The sequence below is a fragment of the Ammodytes marinus genome (assembly GCF_949987685.1).
Source record: "Ammodytes marinus genome assembly, chromosome: 4".
Lineage (NCBI taxonomy): Eukaryota > Metazoa > Chordata > Actinopteri > Uranoscopiformes > Ammodytidae > Ammodytes > Ammodytes marinus.
The window spans coordinates 25,025,326-25,045,403 of record NC_137233.1 but is presented as its reverse complement, the minus strand read 5'-3'; the positions used below and the strand labels follow the sequence as shown (position 1 = coordinate 25,045,403).

At 40.6% G+C, this 20,078-nt stretch overlaps 1 protein-coding gene across 1 annotated transcript in view; it reads right to left on the bottom strand.

Moving 5' to 3' along the window:
- Positions 1-1,217: 1,217 nt before the first annotated feature.
- The window catches only part of suclg2 (succinate-CoA ligase GDP-forming subunit beta), a 95,399-nt gene continuing 76,538 nt past the window's right edge, over positions 1,218-20,078 (bottom strand). The window contains exons 10-11 of the mRNA XM_080026176.1: positions 12,130-12,250; positions 1,218-2,240 (exon numbers count right to left, since the gene is read on the bottom strand). Coding sequence (XP_079882302.1) covers positions 2,128-2,240; positions 12,130-12,250 — 234 coding nt within the window. The 3' untranslated portion in view covers positions 1,218-2,127. The remainder of the gene's footprint in view (positions 2,241-12,129; positions 12,251-20,078) is intronic.

Here is a 20,078-nt window from a genome sequence, read left to right as displayed (position 1 = left end):
ACTTCTAACTATATGGATAACAATGATGTGCAGCAAGGGTAGCAATTACCACAGGGCCCCCGTGTGCAGTCCTTTCGACTGTGTGTCCAGTAGAAAATACAAGTATAGAGTTTAAAGGTGGAGTCAGAGATTCTGGTTAATGCTTGATTCATTGACAGTCATTTTTTTGGTCAAAATAAGTGAATCTCTGCTGAATCCACTATCTGTTCGTTTTGTGTGCGTGCTGGTCAGAGAAAAGTGTTTGTACAAATCCTCAAATCTGTAAACGGGCATGTTTCTAGCTATGGTGGGTCCCCTTTGTTTACATACCCTTTGTTTACATGCCAGTTTACAGAGCATAGGCTGTGTATTAACATCAGATTTTTTTTCCCAGTATGTACGGATTGCGAGGAGATTTTCACTGATTTTGACAAAAAGTGATTTTGTCAACAAAAGTTCTCCAGAATCTCTGACTCCAAATTGAAGAGCAGAACTAGTTTGTGACTGTGTTTCCTCTCAAAGTGAAGCTCCCGGTACATACAGGAGGTTTGGTGTCTTTCTCTTGGAGATGGCAGTCGATGGTGAGCGCCTGGGCTTCCTCTCAGATCGCCTGACAGATAATCCATCACACAGTCAGTGTGTCTGACAGGAAGAGGTCTCAGTCTTCTCTCTGCTCTGCACTGCACTGCATACTCTCTCTCTCTCACACACACACACACACACACGGCCTATGAAGGACAGCCACTTCTCTCAAATCTCTCTCGGGACTACATTTACTTTAGTTTCATTAAAGGACCGAAGGAGTGTTATTTGAGGAGTTTAAGCATGCATGTGTGTGTCTAAACTTGTATGTATCCATCCAAAAAGAATGGGAAATAAGAGTAAAATATGTTTATACTTTGTAGTAAAATATATGGTATGTGCTTTATTTGTATGTATATATATATATATATATATATATATATATATATATATATATATATATATATATATATATATATATTGTATATATGGGCAAACACTTAAATTGAAACCAGAATCCCCAGCAATGTTTTTACACTGTTGCAGATTAATCCAAATGAATGTTTTAAACACAATTTAAATAATAAATATAAAGCAGTGTAGTTTCCATCGGCTTCTGTCTCCGTTTTAGGGATATACGCTAATGTGGAGTGAACAAATTAATCAAGACAGCAATCCTGAAATATTTGCTTTTAATCTCTGAAATTATTGACAGTTTTCACACTGTACGCAAGATATCCTGTCAATATACATTCATGGTTATAAAAAGTTTTTTTCTTTCACATTGGGTTTGAAAGACAACTCTATAGCCTTCATGAAACAGGCACAGGTTTAAGCAGTTCATACATGCTTTCCCATAGAGCACTTAACAAATAAGACATGATGTAGAAAATTCACAGTGTGGATTCTTCCTTTGATACAGATAAGGCATCCGATGGATAAATGGATGTGAAACCACTTTGGACAGTGATCTCACTAAGTTAGCACCGACTGATCCAAAGCTAACTGCTCGCTGTAATACTACCTTTGTACTGCATAGACAGGTGCCATCAGAATATTCCACTACTCAAAAACTGTCTGTTTTTTCAGTCAGACAGTCCCTTTAAAGTCTCTTAAGCCTAGGCTGGACGTGAAAATGGATTAGGTCTCTCTTTACTAATATACCAATCGAAACACCACAATTCACAGAGAAATAGCGATGTCTTTCACCTTGGAAATTGGAATGCTCAAAGTATTGGGTTCCGTGAAATGATTATGTTGATTTTCATTGCGTAAAAAGAATAACAAGAGTTACAGTGTGATTGATCCCCAAAGTGACGCTCATTTAATTCAAACAAAGATTTCCAATTTACACTGCACACGAAATGTGAGTGTAAAAATGGAATTCTGTAATATGTTGAGGTGTTATTGCACCTCAAAACCTGTAAAACTCGGTTGGAAATCAAAGTTTTAATTTGAAGCGAGTGTTAAAAAAAAAGAAGAAAAAATCAAAAAGGCCTATAATAGAAAATGCATTGAAGTCCTGGAGGTCTGCATGTATGAAGGCTGATGGTGATGATAGGAGGCCGTTTTGAAAGCTGGGCGGATGTATTAGTGTAGTAGTGAGGTCACTTCCATGAGTTTTTTCTATTTCTTGATGGCGGCCACTGCTTTCTTGGCGGCGTCGTCCAGGTTGTCTGCTGCTGTGATGGGTAGACCGCTCTCTGCCAGAATCCTCTTGGCCTCCTGGACATTGGTCCCTATAGCAGAAACAGGGAAACACCAATATTACCATAGGCGGAAAAAAAATGTAAAAGACATGACATGACAAGGTTGAACCTGATCTGCCATCTGCACTAAAGTAGAAGACCACACTGTGTGAAAGACAAACAGTTCCTTTGGAGGAATGAATGCGCTTGCTAACAGATGGATGGAGTTATGGGTGAACAGTAGCAAATTCAACTGCTGATCCGAGAGCAGCTTTTTGTCTGTGAACAATGTCAGTGAGCCAAGAGGGTAATTTGTGTGTGTGCTCCCCTGGCTGCACCGAGGTCAGGGGGTAGCAGGTGCTGTGTGATACGCTGGTGGCGCCCTTGCAGGTAGAATCGTTACCAACCACAAAGGGAGGGAGAGAGAGAAATATTGTTTTATTTTCATGATTATTCATCATCACATAATGTTTATTATTAAGGTTTTCTTTAGATAAATTATATTTTCAAAATGTTGCGATTATTTCTTATTATTTATATTACCACCATTACATTTTATTGTAAAAATGTAATCATTCAGGTAAACTATTTGGTAAATTATTGTCTGTATTATCTTATATATATTAGATATTATACGTACTTTACGTTACATTGTTATATGTACAAATAGTTCTGACTGTTTTCTGAGAGAGACAGAGACAGAGAAAAAGACAGACAGACAGAGAGAGAGATAGATAGAGAGAGAGAGAGAGAGAGAGAGAGAGAGAGAGAGAGAGAGAGAGAAAGATGCTCTCCACAGCCCCGGAGCTCTAAACAGTGAACTGGCGCTGCACAGTGCACAACCAGACACCAGCCTGACACAAGCCTGTCACAACACAGGGGGAAAGGGCGCTGCAGTGGACGGAAGGACACGGACACAGCGAGGCCGGTGGTGTAGAGAGGGAGCGAGAGAGAGAGAGAGATAGAGAGAGAGAGAGAGAGAGAGAGAGAGAGAGAGAGAGAGAGAGAGAGAGAGAGAGAGAGACAGAGAGAGACAGAGAGGGCAACAGAGTAAAAGGTCAAATGAAGCAGAAACGCCCACGCTGCTAAAACAACAAAAGCCAGCTGTTTGTGTGGCATTTACCGCATTTCACACATGAAGACACGATGGCAAAGAAAAGGCCATTTACAGAAAGCTGTGTGATCTCGTCTAAACAGTTCTCCACTGGTCTTTGGAAAAAAAAAATTGAATGTTTTAATTTTATGTTTTAAATTGTTCTGCATTTACCTGTAGTAACCTGCTGTCCTGAATTTCCCCCGGTTCTAATTCAAGTTTTCGTTGAGTCATAAAAAACTCAGACTGCCTGTGTAATACTTTGTGCTAAAAAATTACACAATGTCATGTTATCATCTAAGCCTCTTTAATTCTTAGGTGTGTTTTAGCAATCCACCATACAAGTACATAAAACAAACTATAATCTGGTTAGCTCCTGTATTTACCTACTGATTAATGTGATGCCCAAAATGTATCGATGCAACAATTAGTCAGACGATAGAAAAATGTTCATCTTTCTGTTATATGCACCAATAAATGGGTAAAAACTAAATTACTTGACAATAATTGAATAATCACTTGCTCATTTCAACCATTTTTTTTAGCAGAATGGCAGCTATTCACTGGTTCCGGCCCGTAAAAGTAATTATTTGCTGGTTTTCTTGCTCTTTCTTGCTGATTCCCTTAAATATATCTGAAATAATCTTCAGATTAACTGATAGTGACACTTTAGACATTTACCGTATGTGTAATTTAACAATGTTTGATGTGAAAATAATTGCCTTATCGTATGCATTGGTGTGTATCTGCATTCAGTCTGACCCAATCAGTGATGTTAAATGGATGGAGCTGTGTGAGTGTGTGTGTGTGTGTGTGTGTGTGTGTGTGTGTGTGTGTGTGTGCCACACTTGGCGCTTACAGGTTGACCTTAGCTCTCCTGGCTTGGCGTGTAATTAAGACTGCATGATATGTGAATTCTCCGGAGGCCCCGGCCACCCTGATCAATAGACCTTTCATGAGGAATTCTATTACCAGCGCCCACTTAACGCCTAATATTTCATCTCTTTTGTCCAGGCCCGATAATAAGTCATTCCACACACATTGCTGGGGCCTCGCACTCCAAACAATCAATTCTGCAACATAAGTAATTAGATTAAGAGCAGGAAGAGGTCTTTCTCTGGCGAATAAACAGGGGATTAGGTTTCCCAAGGCAAGCTCTGATCAAATAGCACACGGCACATTCTCTCTCGCTGTGTCCAAAGACTAACGTGTAGTCTTCAATCGGCGACAAGGCTTAGTTTCAGATAATTACAAAAAACTCTATCACAACAAAACTTTAAAAACAACAGAAGTTAACTGCGGGAGAGGCAGCCATAATGCAAGAGATATACTGAAGACAAATATACCTACGGAAAATGTATGGAGCACCGAAATTAAGTAAACAACACATTCACTTTTGCGATTTCTTTTCGTGCAAAAATATTCATGAGAAGCAATATGGCATTGGCGGCATTGTTCATACAATACCTGTTTTATCCATGTAATGTGTGAGGGGGGAATCACACGTATGAATAGGAGTGTGAAAGAAGAGACATGCATTTTACTTAAGCCTTTTTTTTCTGCATATGTGTGTGTGTGTGAGAGAGAGAGAGAGAGAGAGAGAGAGAGAGAGAGAGAGAGAGAGAGAGAGCTGACTGCAGTTCTACTGTGAGCAGTAGGGAGCACTGATAGCTCACAGCAGCAAAGGCGACGACAGAGCCCAGCTGGATACTGCACCACTTTGTGTGTGTGTGTGTGTGTGTGTGTGTGTGTGTGTGTGTGAGTGAGAGTGTGTGTGTAGCGTATGCCAAGAATATGAATGTGTGTGTTCACCTGTGGCCACTAGGTGCTGCCAGAGACCAACACACAGCCTAGCCCCGGACACACACACACACAGTATATACAGTATAGTGTAAGCACACTTACATAAAAGGCAGTGAATCTAATTATGTGTGATTAATTGTAAAGAACGAACTTAAGACAGGGGAAAAAAAAGAAAGATTTTAACTTTCAAATAGCATCAATGACTGTTAATTACCAAAGGGACTGAGATGTCTGGCTTCAAAACTCTGTTCTGAATTATTATTATTTCCTTCCTGACAAGCGTTTATTGGAATTTAAAATCAATCCAAATCCCACGTTTCTCACAACTCTGAATGCTTTCTAAACTGCTGAGCTGTGGATCAGCTGACCGGCCTAACTTCCTCGTTCAGCTATGAGTCTTTAACAACACACTGTTCAAACAGCCAAAACAAACAAGTGTTCAGGCCATGCCAAGTATTTTTTGCCATGTGTTACTATATTGCCACGTAGCACACTACACATTTCTGTTGGATCTCCCGCTCCAATTAGCAAGCCTATACTGGTGACTATTGTGAAAATGTCATTTTAAATTGTTAAGTCATTTACAGGCCACCATATTTCAATGGGATAATAAGGCTTGGGGCTGCGCCAAGGACTTCTTGCAATCGAAGGAGTTGTGTTGATGCCGCAGATCCTAGATCTGTGCCTTATTCTGTCTTAACTTCACTAAACTTGGCTTGTTAAGATCTGATGAGAGGGGGAAGACTGCTAGGAACTGTATAGTTCTGTGATAAATCTATGAAAAGAAAATATATATGTTAAGCTTGATAACTTATATGAAAATGACTTACAGTCCATACGCTAAGCTGTTTCATTGCCGTACTTGGTCTGGCTGGGATGATTAGTAGCTAATGGTTATTTAAATGATTTATTAATGTTAGCAACGTTTAGCTAAATATTGCTGTGTAATCAAGATTATCGGATCAGTTTGCTGCTGACCGTGTTACATTTCTTGACTGTTACATTACGTTTTGGCACGTACCGTGGGGCCACATTTTAACTTGTCGCAGTAGGGAAAGGCACAGGTGTTACTACCAACATTAACGGTTGCTCCGTTCTATTAAAGCGTCCCAGAGAGATATGACAGTCTGGCAGCTGGCCAGCACCCACAATAACTAAGCCATCGTTAATCTTATTATTTATTTTTCCTCCTGTGATGTGTAATAAAGCCTTCACTGGAATAGGCATATTATTTTGTCACTTTTTGGCAACTCTGACCGGTGTTCAGAAAAAGTTCCATAGCCAAGATTTAAGGGCCTGTGAGACACTTTTATTCTCTAGGTTTCTAACACAGAGGAACAAAGTAAATCATGACATTTAAAAAAAAAAAAAAGTTGTAGTAGTTTCTGATTAGTTTAATATGAGTTATTTACTATAATTAATATATTTTGGGCCGCTTGCATTCATTTTTGGATTTTGGACTAACAGATCATTTTGGACTAACAGATAATTCTTGTTTATCTTTTAGTCAGGTATAGGTCGCCAGGTGAAACAACTGAGATTCTCTTTCCATTATTTCTTGACACCATGATTGACACCAGACCAGTCTAATAAACAATGGACAGGTGATGTATATATGAAAGTATCCCCCCCCCATCCCCTGAATATGAAAAACAAACTTTAGAATTCATGTGACAGCAACCATAAAAAAATATATACCAGTGGCTTGGGTTCTCGCACTTCCAGTTTCCCTGGATAACAGGTGTAAGAACATTTACTTGCATCACTGAATGGCATCATATTTGCTCTGTCTTTGGTTGTTAATCCAGATACTAATCACAACTAAACAGAGAGTTTTCCCCTTTGGCAGTCAAAAATGGATGAGCCCGGCTCCTCCCTCCTTCACCCCTCGTGTCACATATCAAATGCTTCTCATTTGAACGCACGGCGAGATACTCCTGAACAGCGCAGACGCTTTTCCCCTTTGATGTGCTAGAGCCAGTCATTAATCAACGTTTTCATCTCTTTAATGTTGTCTGGACTCTTGTTAGTGAGAGAGACACAGACTATATAGCTAAATATATCACATTAAGAGAGCATCTTTGAAATGTACAATTCTTTATAAAAAATGATCTATTCATTTAGGTTTGAGACCTAAGAATTTCACTGTTGCAACAAAATATTGCATTCAGTGTTCATGTATTTGAAGCAAGTGTACATCATTCAATCTCATAACCTATTCAAATCTTGTCAGTTGCTTTTAAAATAAATGGCAATTAAAGAATGAAAAATGATTTACTTGCAAAGATGTAATGAAAAGGCAGCAAGTAAAAAGAAAAACGTCACTTCAATATCAAAATGTGCCAAAGTGTACTTATTTGTGTATATCTGTATGTGTGTGTTTGGGTACACATGCACATCTATTATATTTGTATAGCTGCAGCTGGCTATTTAAGCTCTGTTGACATCTCTTATTCTCTTACCATCTCTTTTTAATTAAACAGGAGAAAAATGGCCGGATCGCCTTTTTAAAAGAGAAAACAAACAGCCTCCACTGTTTGACAGACAGTTGGGAAATGGCTGGTTAAATCAATAGGCCGGGGAACAGAGTTAAGCGAATGCAGTCAACCTTTTTTTCCAGGACTCTGAGGGCTACTTAAGCTGGAGCCCCCCCACCCCCCCATAGTAGCAGACAGCATCCTCACAGAGTAATACATCTGTGTTCACAGTGTGGCCAAAGGGGGCAGTAAAATACTTCTCAGGTATCTATTCCTATCAATACCCTAAATATGTGTTTATACAAGTGTGCCTTTAGTGTGCTGAATCTGCTCTGTGAATTTGCAATGTATGAATATAGGCTCTTATATTATCAACTAATTCCATCCATATCAGCATCTCTACACCACATGGCTCTCTTCATCTCCACGAATGGGGAATACATAACTTTCCTCCAATGCAATCAAGCAAGGCCTTTTTAAAAGAGCCTTTCCCAATTAAAAGTGTGCCAGTTAATCCATTCTGATCCTGTTGAAAAAAGCGCTGGGCCGTTCTGCCTGCCCTGCGGTCAGCCTGGCAAGCTGAACTGATTGATTCTGAACCAATCTGCTCCACAAGACTGCAGCCCATGATGTAATGACCCAACAGCTAAAGCTTGAGATTAGGCCCCGGCCAGGAAAGACATGCTTTTTGGAGCGACCACCGGCAGTGACCTCCTGGACCCAGCCTGATAGTGAGTCCAGTTGAATTACATGGCCTGATAAGGGAAATGTGTGCTGACTAATTAAGGCTCCGGTTTGATCGCTAATCCAAGTCGCTCTCTTTGGCAAACCATTTCAGCTGGAAAAAAAGGCGAAAATATTACACACTTCCATGACATGTGCATGTGTTCAGGGGGAAAATACTGCAGTGCAAATAATGTTCATGTTCTACAGCAGAGATAGAGATCTCAATCTGGACCTTTGCTGAATGTACAGTCATATGAAAAAGTTTGGGAACCCCTCTCAGCCGGCATTATAATTGACTCTGCTTTCACAAAAAAAAGATAAAAGTGGTATGTCTTTAATTTACCAGGAACAGCTAAGTACTGGGATGTTTTCCAAACAAAGATTTTTTGAAAAGCAGTATTTGGTTGTATGAAATAAAATAAAATGTGAAAAACTGGCTGTGCAAAAATATGGGTACCCTTGTGGTTTTGCTGATTTTAATGCCTGTAACAGCATGTAAAACTGATGACTTTAAACACACAGTTGGTTGGATTATGTTGTTAAGCCTTGAACCTCATATAATTGTCTGTTTAATCATGAGAAAATGTATTTTAGGTGCCTAAATGCAAGTTGCACTTCTCTTTGACTCTCTGCTGAAGTGAAACAGAATGGGATCATCAAAACAGCTCCCAAAAGATCTGAAAAACAAAGATTGTTCATTGTCATGGTTTAGGGGAAGGCTACAAGAAGCTTTCCCAAAGGTTTCAATTGTCAATTTCGACTGTAGGGAACGTTGTCAGGAAATGGAAAGACACAGTGGCAGTTAAACCCAGGCATGGCAGACCAAGAAAAAAACAGGAGCGGCTAGGTGGAGGATTGTGAGAATGGTTGCACACAACCCACAGATCACCTCCAAAGACCTGCAAGAACATCTGGCTGCAGATTGTGTATCTGTACATCGTTCAACAATTCAGCGCAATTTGCACCAAAACATCTGCTTTTTATAAAGACCAAATAACTTAATTTTTGTCTCATCAGTCCAAAGCATTTTCTTCCAATATGAAGCTGGCTTGTTTAAATGAGCTTTTGCATACTCCATGCAACTGTATCTGTGGCGTGGGCGCAGAAAGGGCTTCCTTCTCATCACCCGGCCATACAGATGTTTTGGTGCAAATTGCACTGAATTGTAGAACCATGTACAGATACACAATCTGCAGCCAGATGTTCTTGCAGGTCTTTGGAGGTGATCTTTGGGTTGTGTGCAACCATTCTCACAATCCGCCGCATATGCCGCTCTTGTACTTTTCTTGGTCTGCTAGACCTAGGTTTAACTGCAGCTGTGCCTGTGTCCTTCCATTCCCTGACAACGTTCCTTACAGTAGAAATTGACAATTGAAACCTTTGGGAAAGCTTCTTGTAGCCTTCCCCTAAACCATGACAATGAATAATCTTTGTTTTTAAGATCTTTTGGGAGCTGTTTTGATGATCCTATTCTGTCTCACTTCAGCAGAGAGTCGAAGAGAAGTGCAACTTGCATTTAGGCACCTAAAATACATTTTCTCATGATTAAACAGACAATTATATGAGGTTCAAGGCTTAACAACATAATCCAACCAACTTTGCGTTTAAAGTCATCAGTTTTACATGCTGTTACAGGCAATAAAATCAACAAAACCACAAGGGTACCCATATTTTTGCACAGCCAGTTTTTCACATTTTATTTTATTTCATACAACCAAATACTGCTTTTCAAAAAATCTTTGTTTGGAAAACATCCCAGTACTTAGCTGTTCCTGGTAAATTAAAGACATACCACTTTTATCTTTTTTTTTGTGAAAGCAGAGTCATTTATAATGCCGGCTGAGAGGGGTTCCCAAACTTTTTCATATGACTGTATTTATCGAGGTGTGCATGTGGTAACTGGCCTCATTCCATTGAGAACCAAGCACTAGAAACTAGCAGAAATAAACTGCCCACACTACTCTGAACAACCATGCCTACACTGCCCTTTAGTACCTCTGTGCAAAGTTAGGTTCAAGAAATAGCTTACATACTGTGACCTACAAACCATATTAGCAGAGTGTGCGAGGACATACAGTATGAAGTGGGTAGAGGCACTCACACACACTCTCTGCTCTGGACACACCACTCAGCAGGATCTTGACAATTAAGCTAACCACCGACTGGCCTCGCTGTCATCACACACACACACCCACACACACACACACACACACACACACACTGAATAGGTTCATTAACATATACAGGTGAAAGGTGAGCCAATCAGTGCCGTCTCTACTGTTATTCGGGCTGGCACTAATGATGGGTGCGGCAAAATGTGACACGTATGAGAAATGCCCTGCTGTTCTCACCGGGACACTGGGCAACAATGAAGATGGATAGGCTCCAGAGAGTACAGCAGCAATAATACAATGGCTCCAAAGTTTAAAACAAGGTGGGGAAGAGGTGCTCTAAATCATGCTGCAGTAGTACCATTTACCAATTACCCTAAAATGGTGTGTGTATGTGTGTTTGTTTATGTACACAGACAGTATATATCTATATATAAATATAGATATACACTCACGGGCCACTTTATTAGGTACAGCAGTTCAATTTCATCTTAACACATATAACTAATCAGCCAATCACATGGCAGAAACTCAATGCATTAAGGCATGTAGACCTGGACAGGACAACTTAATTGAAGGACAGGACAATTGAAGTTCAAACCAAGCAACACAATGGGGAAGAAAGGGGTTTTAAGTGACTTAGAACATGGTAATGTTGAGGGTGCCAGAAGGGCTGGTCTGAGTATTTCAGACAACAGTAACTCAAATAACCCCTCGTTACAACCAGGGTATTCAGAATACCATCTCTGAACGCACAACACTTCCAACTTTGAAGCAGATGGGCTACAGCAACAGAAGACCCCATCGGGGGCCACTCCTGTCAGCTAAGAACAGGAAACTGAGGTTACAATTCGCACAAGCTCACCAAAATTGGACAATAGAAGATTGGAAAAATCTTCCCTGGTCTGATGAGTTTCGATTTCAGCTGCGACATTCAGAAGGAAGGTTCAGAATTTGGCGTAAACAACATGAAAGTATGGATCCATCCTGCCATGCCACGTTCAAAGTCAGTTAAACCCCCTTTCTTCCCCATTCTGATGCTCGGTTTGACTTTGCACATTGTCTTCACCACGTCTACATGCTAAAATGCATTGATTTTCTGCCATTGAACAGGTGTACCTCATAAAGTGGCCTGTGAGTGTAGAGAAAGAGATCTAGCTATATTTCAGCGATTACAATTGTGAATAACTATATATTTAAAAAAAAGCTACATTATCAGACAATATATTAGCCTGCTAATATGCTATTTATTCACGAAAGGTAAAGCTAGTAGTGATAAGGACTTCAGCTATGGGGTTAGGGGTCAAGGCAGGTATACTGTAGTGATACCAAGAACTATAAGAAAAGACCCATTTGAAGGTAAATTAAAAGCAAAGTTGTTTTTATTTATTTTTTATTTCATTGAGCAATTGGCCGAACAACTGTCTGTTTGCATGAGCCGTACTCTGTTATAAGAGATCATGGTTACCTCATTCTTGAGATGTAAGCCACGTCATAGCAAAGCGCTCATCAATATGAGTAACAAGGTGCTGGAGGTGTGAATTTGGTTTTAAAATATAGCTTTAAGACAAGGGTCAAATGCTGGAGATGTATCAATGGTAGAGTGTGAGTGTGAGCAAGTATGAGTTTAGTTTAGTTTAGTTTATTTAGCACACATTAACAATTAATGGTGCAAGGAGGGAACGAAGCCCAATGGGCTTGTACAGAGTTCCACCCCTATGCATTCCTACCTTCAAGTCTGACCACCAGAGGCACTTTGAGCACCAGCTCGCGGCAGGCTTTGGTGATGCCGTTGGCGATGATGGCACAGTTGACGATCCCACCAAAGATGTTGACCAGGATGGCCTCCACCTGAGACAGAAGAGAATGAATATATTTTACAATATAATATATGGTTTAGTTTTAGGATATACTTTTTTATCTTTACTATCTGTGTGCCATAGCATGTGATAGCACCATATTAGCATTGAAACCCTTAAAATTCATGAGGAAAGTGGGATTGTGCAGAAGTAGAATATACATCTATCACAGAATTGATAATGATGGGGACCCAAGGATTGTTTAAACTGAAGCACAGCATAGTGAACCGCTGTTAGCTTCTTTGCAAAGTTTTCACAAGAACATTCATACTGTATAATGTCCAGTACAGTTGGAAACATTTCTTCGCGATTTTGAAATTGAACGCTCATTACCAGTGGTGGAAATGGGGCAGAACGCGTGGGCACGCCATTCCCAGAGTAAATGTCGGGAAGGAACGGCGAATTCTTGCTCAGATTTTGCAAATCTATGCCATGTTTTTTTATAGGTGGTCGAGGGAAATCTCACAGCTTGCTATGTTACACTGTTTTTAGCTAGTTTTTCCGAGCGAACCTGAACACAAAATTTGCACTGTGCCTGGTGACTGCCAGCCATAGACTGTAAATCTGCCAGCCAGTGCCACCACCTGTCCCTGTCGGTTGCTGGCAGTCACGTCACTTTTTTTCCATGGTGTTGCGTCGCGACCGTCTCTAGGTCGGCTTTGAAATGCTCAGGGCGGAGGTGATGATGTAGAAACGGGCAATTCTATAATTCACTTTGATCTGTTGCACTCATACGCAGGGGTGCAGTGTTTTCATCCTTTCAAACAAATAAAAAAGGTTAGAAAGTTGTGTAAAACTAAGGCTATAGCCTACTTATTTTAGTGTTATTTTTATTATTTTAAAGTTGCCACTGAGTCAACCCGATCCAAGTATGAGTTCCACAGTAAAACCTGGCCATTTGTTCATTACATAGGGTGCGACTTAGTAGAGCAGTCTCACCACCAGCTTCAGGGACATTAGGTCTTGCCTCCAGAGGCTTTACAACGCTGTCACACCAGAGGAAGAATAAAACAACATATTGTTGATGTTAGGAAGGCAGCAGCCGATGGACACTGGGGCCAAACAATACAGTAGAGAAATATTACAATGGGGAAGTGGTGACATCATGACAGAAAATATAAGCTACACACATGCCTGGTTTTCAAATCATCTTAAAGCCACTACGAGTAACTTTGTTCGTTGGCGACCCCTTTGGACAAAAGCGGTAGCATTTTTACGACCCCAGCTGTCGCAAAGCTGTTTTCTAGCACGTTCCGTCCGTGCAAGAGTCAAATGAATAGGATGCAATATAGTGCATGTCCGTGTAGCCCAGTGTTACTCATTGCGCGTAGTGAATACCACTGGTGTAGCCTATTGAAAGTGTGAGGGCACCGGACGCTTTTCGGCTCTGTGAGAGTGGTTAGTGACTCTGCATCAACTAATGCCAGTCAGTGCCAAACACACCTGATTGCAATGAGTTGATGCAGTGTCACCTCTCACGGAGCTGAAAGATTACGTGTCCTCACAGAAAGCGAATGAACGAGAGACGGCAGTTTGTATGGATCACGATGAGGTAATGTGTTCATGTGGTTGTAAATAATGACTATTTCAGATGAATAATGGTAATCTGATGATGGTGAAGCAAAGTAAACTTTGTGTTAGTACCGCTCATTCATTTAGGAGTAAACACTGCAGTCTAGTTCGCTCCCATGAATGTTTACATGTTGCTTGGTAACGTCCACCTCCCGCCCGTCTAGCACTCTCCCTTTTAGCTTTTCTTCATTGCATTCTCTTTTTCTTTTTTTCTTTGATGGTTCAGCCCCGCTATCAGTCATTATGACGACAAATAACTGTCTCAAACAAGGCTCCCGCTCCCCTTCCCTCACCTGGAGGGATAGGCTTCTCAAATCGCGTTGCTGCGACAATAGAGCCTGCACGTGCGAACCGAAAATCGGACTGGGTGTGCGACCAGACCAAAAGCAGTAATAAAAACTATATAAAAACGTCTTTCTTTGCACTGATGGTCTCGTTTGCTGTTAAAGGTAATTTATGATTATCAGAGGAAACATGAGGCTGTTTAAAATATATTTAAATGTTACTCGTAGCTGCTTTAAGTGGCTGAGCCATGTATCCATGTGTCCATCCTTTGACACTGATTTACATACCACCATCGGTTGCAAATCATCAGAATGGCTAGCAAAAAATAAGTACATTTAAGTACATACAAAGTGGTCAGCAGTTCCAGTAGTCAGTTCCCTTCCCACCCCGTTAGTGACCTTGTAATTGAAACATTTTTTTCATGTCAAGTTGTGCCAAACAATCTCACTGTAGCAAGGAAGCCAGCGTCCGTGTGTGTGTGTGTGTGTGTGTGTGTGTGTGTGTGTGTGTGTGTGTGTGTGTGTGTGATTACATTAACAACCTAGCACTTGGTAATTACCCTAGCTAGCTCAGTGGAAAGGTAGACTGAGAGCACACAGGATTAATCCTCCATGTTTGTTTATAAACACTGCTAATCTGTTAGCGCCAGTGTGGATGAGAAGCTTGCGGGTGTGTGCGTGAACATACTCGCGCATGTGTGTGTGTGTTTGAGTCTGTTGTGACTGTGTATGTTTCCAGTGTGTGGTAATGATGTTTATAGGGATAGAAGATCAAGGACTGGGATAGCTATCAGAGCTACTGGCATAGCTATCAGAGCTACTGGCATGGCATTGTCCTCTAGGTGCTATCCAAATGAGCATCTCCTTCTGAACAGCAGAGAATGACACAAGGCCAGGAGACAGCTCCAAAACAAACACCAATGAAGGCAGTAAGACACTGACTCGGACGACACGCAAAAAATTGAGCAAGTTGTTAGGTCAACACAGGGTACATTTTCTTCTTGATCAAGTATATATCGCAGAGATGTGACCAGAAATGCAAAAACATGGGCAAAAAGGTAGGGAACAATAGCCTCAAACTGTAGATAAGTTCAATTCTGATGTTCACATCATAAAACAAAGACAAACAAACAAAAAAAATCATGACCTCCAGTTGTATTGAATGGTAGTCCATTTATCGCAGGTCACATCAAATAGAATTTTCACAATTATTCAATGGCCACTCAACAAAGAATAAAGGTAAAGTACAGAAGGGTATTTTCAAATAATGATCAACTCGCATGCTTTTGTTGTTGAGTTATTTCATTAATGAGTTGCTATTGTCACTATGGTTACTTACACTTTAATGTTCTGTCCTCACTCAGAGTAACTAAACTTTGGAACAAAAGGATGTTTGAAGTGTCTTGATATACAATTTTAACCAACACCTGGCAGCCTATTATTATGTAGTTTTGATCATATAATATCATTAATTAGATATTTGTGTAAAACACTGTCAATGTTTGCCCCACTGTGATTTAGCATGCACCTTCATTGAGTTAAGGAAATAAATAAAAAAAGGCAAAATGATAAAGGAATGATGAAATTCAAAGATATCCTGACTTTTAGTCCGTAGTATGCAAGCAAGATACAGTATGTTGGGACTGTACATGTTAAATCTCAAAATCCAGCAGGCATGGATGTGGTTAAAATAACTTCCTTGTACACAGCCAGGTGTACCTTCAGACATACCTGCTTTCACAGTTTTGCCTAGAAATAAATGTCAAAAAAGCCACATTAACACACATTTTAAAGAAGCCTTTTAAAGATGTCTATATTAGCAATAGTGTACGTAATGACTGGGATGAATGTGACTATGTGGAAAGACAGTGAAAAGACTGCATGACAGTGTGAGAGGGGAAAGAAAGAGGTGTGATATGAAGCTGGGTTTTCAGAAGTCGGCTATTTATCGAACTATTCTTCTGAAAGCCTGTTAGGTGTGAACTGAGGCTCACAGTGGTGTGTGTGTGTGTGTGTGTGTGTGTGTGTGTGTGTGTGTGTGGTGACGGCACATGTGTCTATATTCTCTGCTGCCTTAGGGCACATGTGTTAGTGTGGGTTACCCCACTGTGCTGTGCAGATGTTGTGGTGGCTCAGTGCATAAAGGTTAATATTGCTAGTATCACTAATAATTCGTATACAGCCAATACAAAGCAAGTACAAAACAAAAAAGAATGACCTCGAGCTTTAATATTATTGACCAAATCCCTCGGCTTGAGTCTGTGTTTGTGCTATACATTTCTCACCTTGTCCGCCAGTGAATTTCAATAGATATAAATTGATTCACACTGCTGTACCGTATATGCAGTATATGAGTTTTAAACAAAGATGCCCTGAAGTTAACAACTCTGATGGCATTATTAGAGGTAAGGAGTTATTGTAGATGTCAAACTGGCATAAGCAAATAGCAATGCATTACCAATGGAATAGTGAATATGATTGTTTCAGACTGCTCCTTATGTTAAATGGTAGACACTAAACCACGACAATATGGGATGGCACTTTACAATATCATGCTATTTACATAATAGTGACAATAAAAAATAGAGTTTCGGTTGGGTAAGACTTCATATACTGACTCAGGTTCTGACTAACACACACATACACACACAATCACACACAGCAATAGGTCGCTACCACTTGGGGGCAGCAGAGATTTAGATGCCTTTTTTGCAGCCCCACTAGAGAACCATCACCCTCTCTGCAGCCCATTTTTCAACTCTGTCTCTATCGGAAGGAACCATATTTTTTCCATTCATGCGTCTACTATTGACACCCATGTATATTAATGATACATAAGACATGATTTATGTAACTTGGCACAGAAGTAAATACAGTTTATAGAAATATGGATGTGGGCAAGGAGGACTGAGTTGCACTTTGCTGGAAGTTTTGTTTGTTTGTTTCTTATATCTCCTTCTCTGGTTTTTGGTTTACGAGGAAGTGGACAGCATGAGAAACATTATTTTTCTCTGTTCAGGCTGACATCCGGAAATAGGAAGACATTTGATGTAAAAGTTCTACCACGTCTGACAATTCCAAGTAAAGATCACAGGTCCTGAGCTACAACACCCACCCACCCACACAGACAGCTACAATACGGTAATCTGAAGCGAGATAATGTGAAAAATGTGTGCCGCGAGGGAACACAGCCTTAAATTGAAAATATATGAGCCATTAGAGGTAAAAGTGTGTATATCTTATTCATTGTTCCAATCATGTTCTCTCCTAGGACAGCTCATTCAATTCTAAAAAGGCAATATATACTTTGGTCAGGCATACTGGCCATTTTGTACTAGGTGCACATTAGCTTTAGAAAATATATATTGCTCCTTTTAGGCAAGGTGTGCACGAGGTTAAATGCTACAGTGATGAACAGGCCAGAAGAATGGGTTCACAATTTAGGGCCAATCTCCTTGGTTTGATGCCCTCTCCAATCAAAAGTATTCCACTGCTCTGCTCCGCTCAGCTTTGCAGCCTCTCAAAAAGCCAGCCTTAAGGTATGAAATAGCATTACACGCTCCAATCAGTCTAAAACTCTGCAACATCACACACTCTGTAGCATTTTACCTCCTGTCACAGCACCAAGGACAGCCTCTTTCCTTAAAGGCATTCGTTTTCAGGTGAGCTAACTTGGCAGCTGGGTGGTTTTCTTTCATCAGTTCTCCAACATAAAGGCATCAGGTGTAATGTGCCAGCTCGCTCTTTTCTTAAGGTGGCTCTTTTCTGTGTTCTTTCAGGCAGTTGTTAAAGCGTAAACAGCAGTGCCTTCTACCTGGACGCCGGTGAAATGATCCCGATTTTTTAACAAAATAGGATCATAGCTGCTGGCATTCAGTTACCCTGCTGCCAAGGCCTTTTCTAGCGTCAAATTCAAAAAAGAGGCCCTTCATGGCAGAAAGGAGGTTTTTATGCCTGTTATTATACGCCTCACTAACTGTATTCAAGGGAAGTAAGAAATGTAGCCTAGACAATTTGACATGCTGACGTAGCCCCTGCATTGTACTACTCCTGTCTGTGTATTTTCATGAAATAGGTATTGGATGCATGTTTAACAAAAGACGTACGCGTTGTTTTTATAGCGTTTTATAGTCAGTCAATCAATCAATCAATTTTTATTTATATCGCGTTTTTCATACAAAAGTAGCTCAACGTGCCTTACAGAGAAAAACAAAACAACAACAGAGAAATAGAATAGTAGTTTGATGTCTACACTAAAGTATTTTATAAAACACTCAAATTGCACATCCATGGTCATCTTTATGGACTAGAATACAAACACCTGAAAGCAACATCACTTGTTCAGAAAGTCTTCCTATTCCTTCAATACACTGATAAATAGCAATCAAACATGATGTACTTCTATTCCAAGTGTACAACCCAGGGGAAATGGAGGCATTGTATTCCTTCTCATTCTGCAAGGCATTCTTGTCACAAGTTGTGCTGGCGTTTTTCTGAATTATCACTCAAATACACATTTTCATGCCCAAAACTCCATGTTGAGCGTGGCTAATCTCTCGGCAGGAAAAAAAAAGAAAAGGAAAAGGAAAAAGCATCTTGTTTCCTTTGTAACCAGCAAGCAGATAGGGGTAACAAAAAATAAATAAAAAAGAAGAAGAAGGCAGGGCTGGAGATGAGTGTGTGTCTCTCTGTGGCCTATTAAGGGCTATTGTTCTGTCTTATCTACTAGAGACAGCCTTTACTGCTCTGGCAGGCCTTGTTTATTTTTCTTCGATCTGCTGAAGGGCCCCCACGCGCTCTGCCCCGGGGCCACAGGTTCACATGCATGCCTTCCAAAATCAAGGCAGTCCCTGCTGGCTCCAATCACACACCTCGGAGAGTAACGTGACTGCTCTCGATGAGAAACGATTATTCTGTGTCTGTCCAACGTTTGAGGTAAGATAGGAGTAAATTGCCTCACACATGGTCAATGTGTTGTTTAGGATTTCCTGCGATATAAGGTTTGGTTTCTACTTGCAGTCGCAGCTTCTACGTGCCATGTTGCATCCGAAGTATTGAGTTCGTCTATTCACCATTTGCTTTCGGTAAGGGATGTGAGAACTAAATACAGCTGGACCCATGAGCAAGTGACGGAATTCACTGAGCACAAAATATTTTCCCCACACACAAAGCGAAACATTATAGTGGAATTAAATCCGCGCTGAAGAGCATTGTTGACACATGTTTGAAATATAGATGACACACAAATGAAAAAATAAAGCCTTGTCTACACAAATAAGCAATATCCTGCCTTGTTATGAAAGATAAACAGCGTCTGTCACAACACATCATTTAGATTTTAGACGCAGCCAACAGTTTTTCGTGGGATAATTTCATTCCTTGAAAAGGGCTCACGCTGTGTAATCGTGGCCACATGTCACCGCAGAATGATAAGGGTATGCACGGATGAAAGAGAGACCGTTTCAATGCGTTTGTTGTCGTGTGTGTGTAGGGCGCATCAAATGAGTAATGCAAAGCCATGTTAAGGCTGGATCTTCATACGCCAATCTTTTACGCCATTGTTAACTACTACTTTGAGCTGCAATTCTGTCAAAAGCGAGGGAGCTATTTTGCCTGTGTAAATCTATTCTTAGGAACAAGAAAGAGAATGACACAAAGACAGGGCTGAGGGGAAGAGAGAGGGGTCTTGAAGTCAGAAGAGTGAGGCGAAGTGAAACAGATGGAAGAGGAGAGATGGAGAAGAAAAGAGACAGAGAAAGAGAGAGAGGTGATGGGAAGTGGTGCGGTCCCTGGCTTCCTATTGAAGGCTAGGATTGGCCCTGGCAAGGGGGGATAAGAGGGAAATAATTATCCGGCCTGCTGAAGCATGACAGCCCCCTTCTTGGGGACTGCAGAGACACACAGACTGAGCATTATGTCAAAGATTGGCCATGTCACCGGTGGAGAGACACCACTTGACAGACA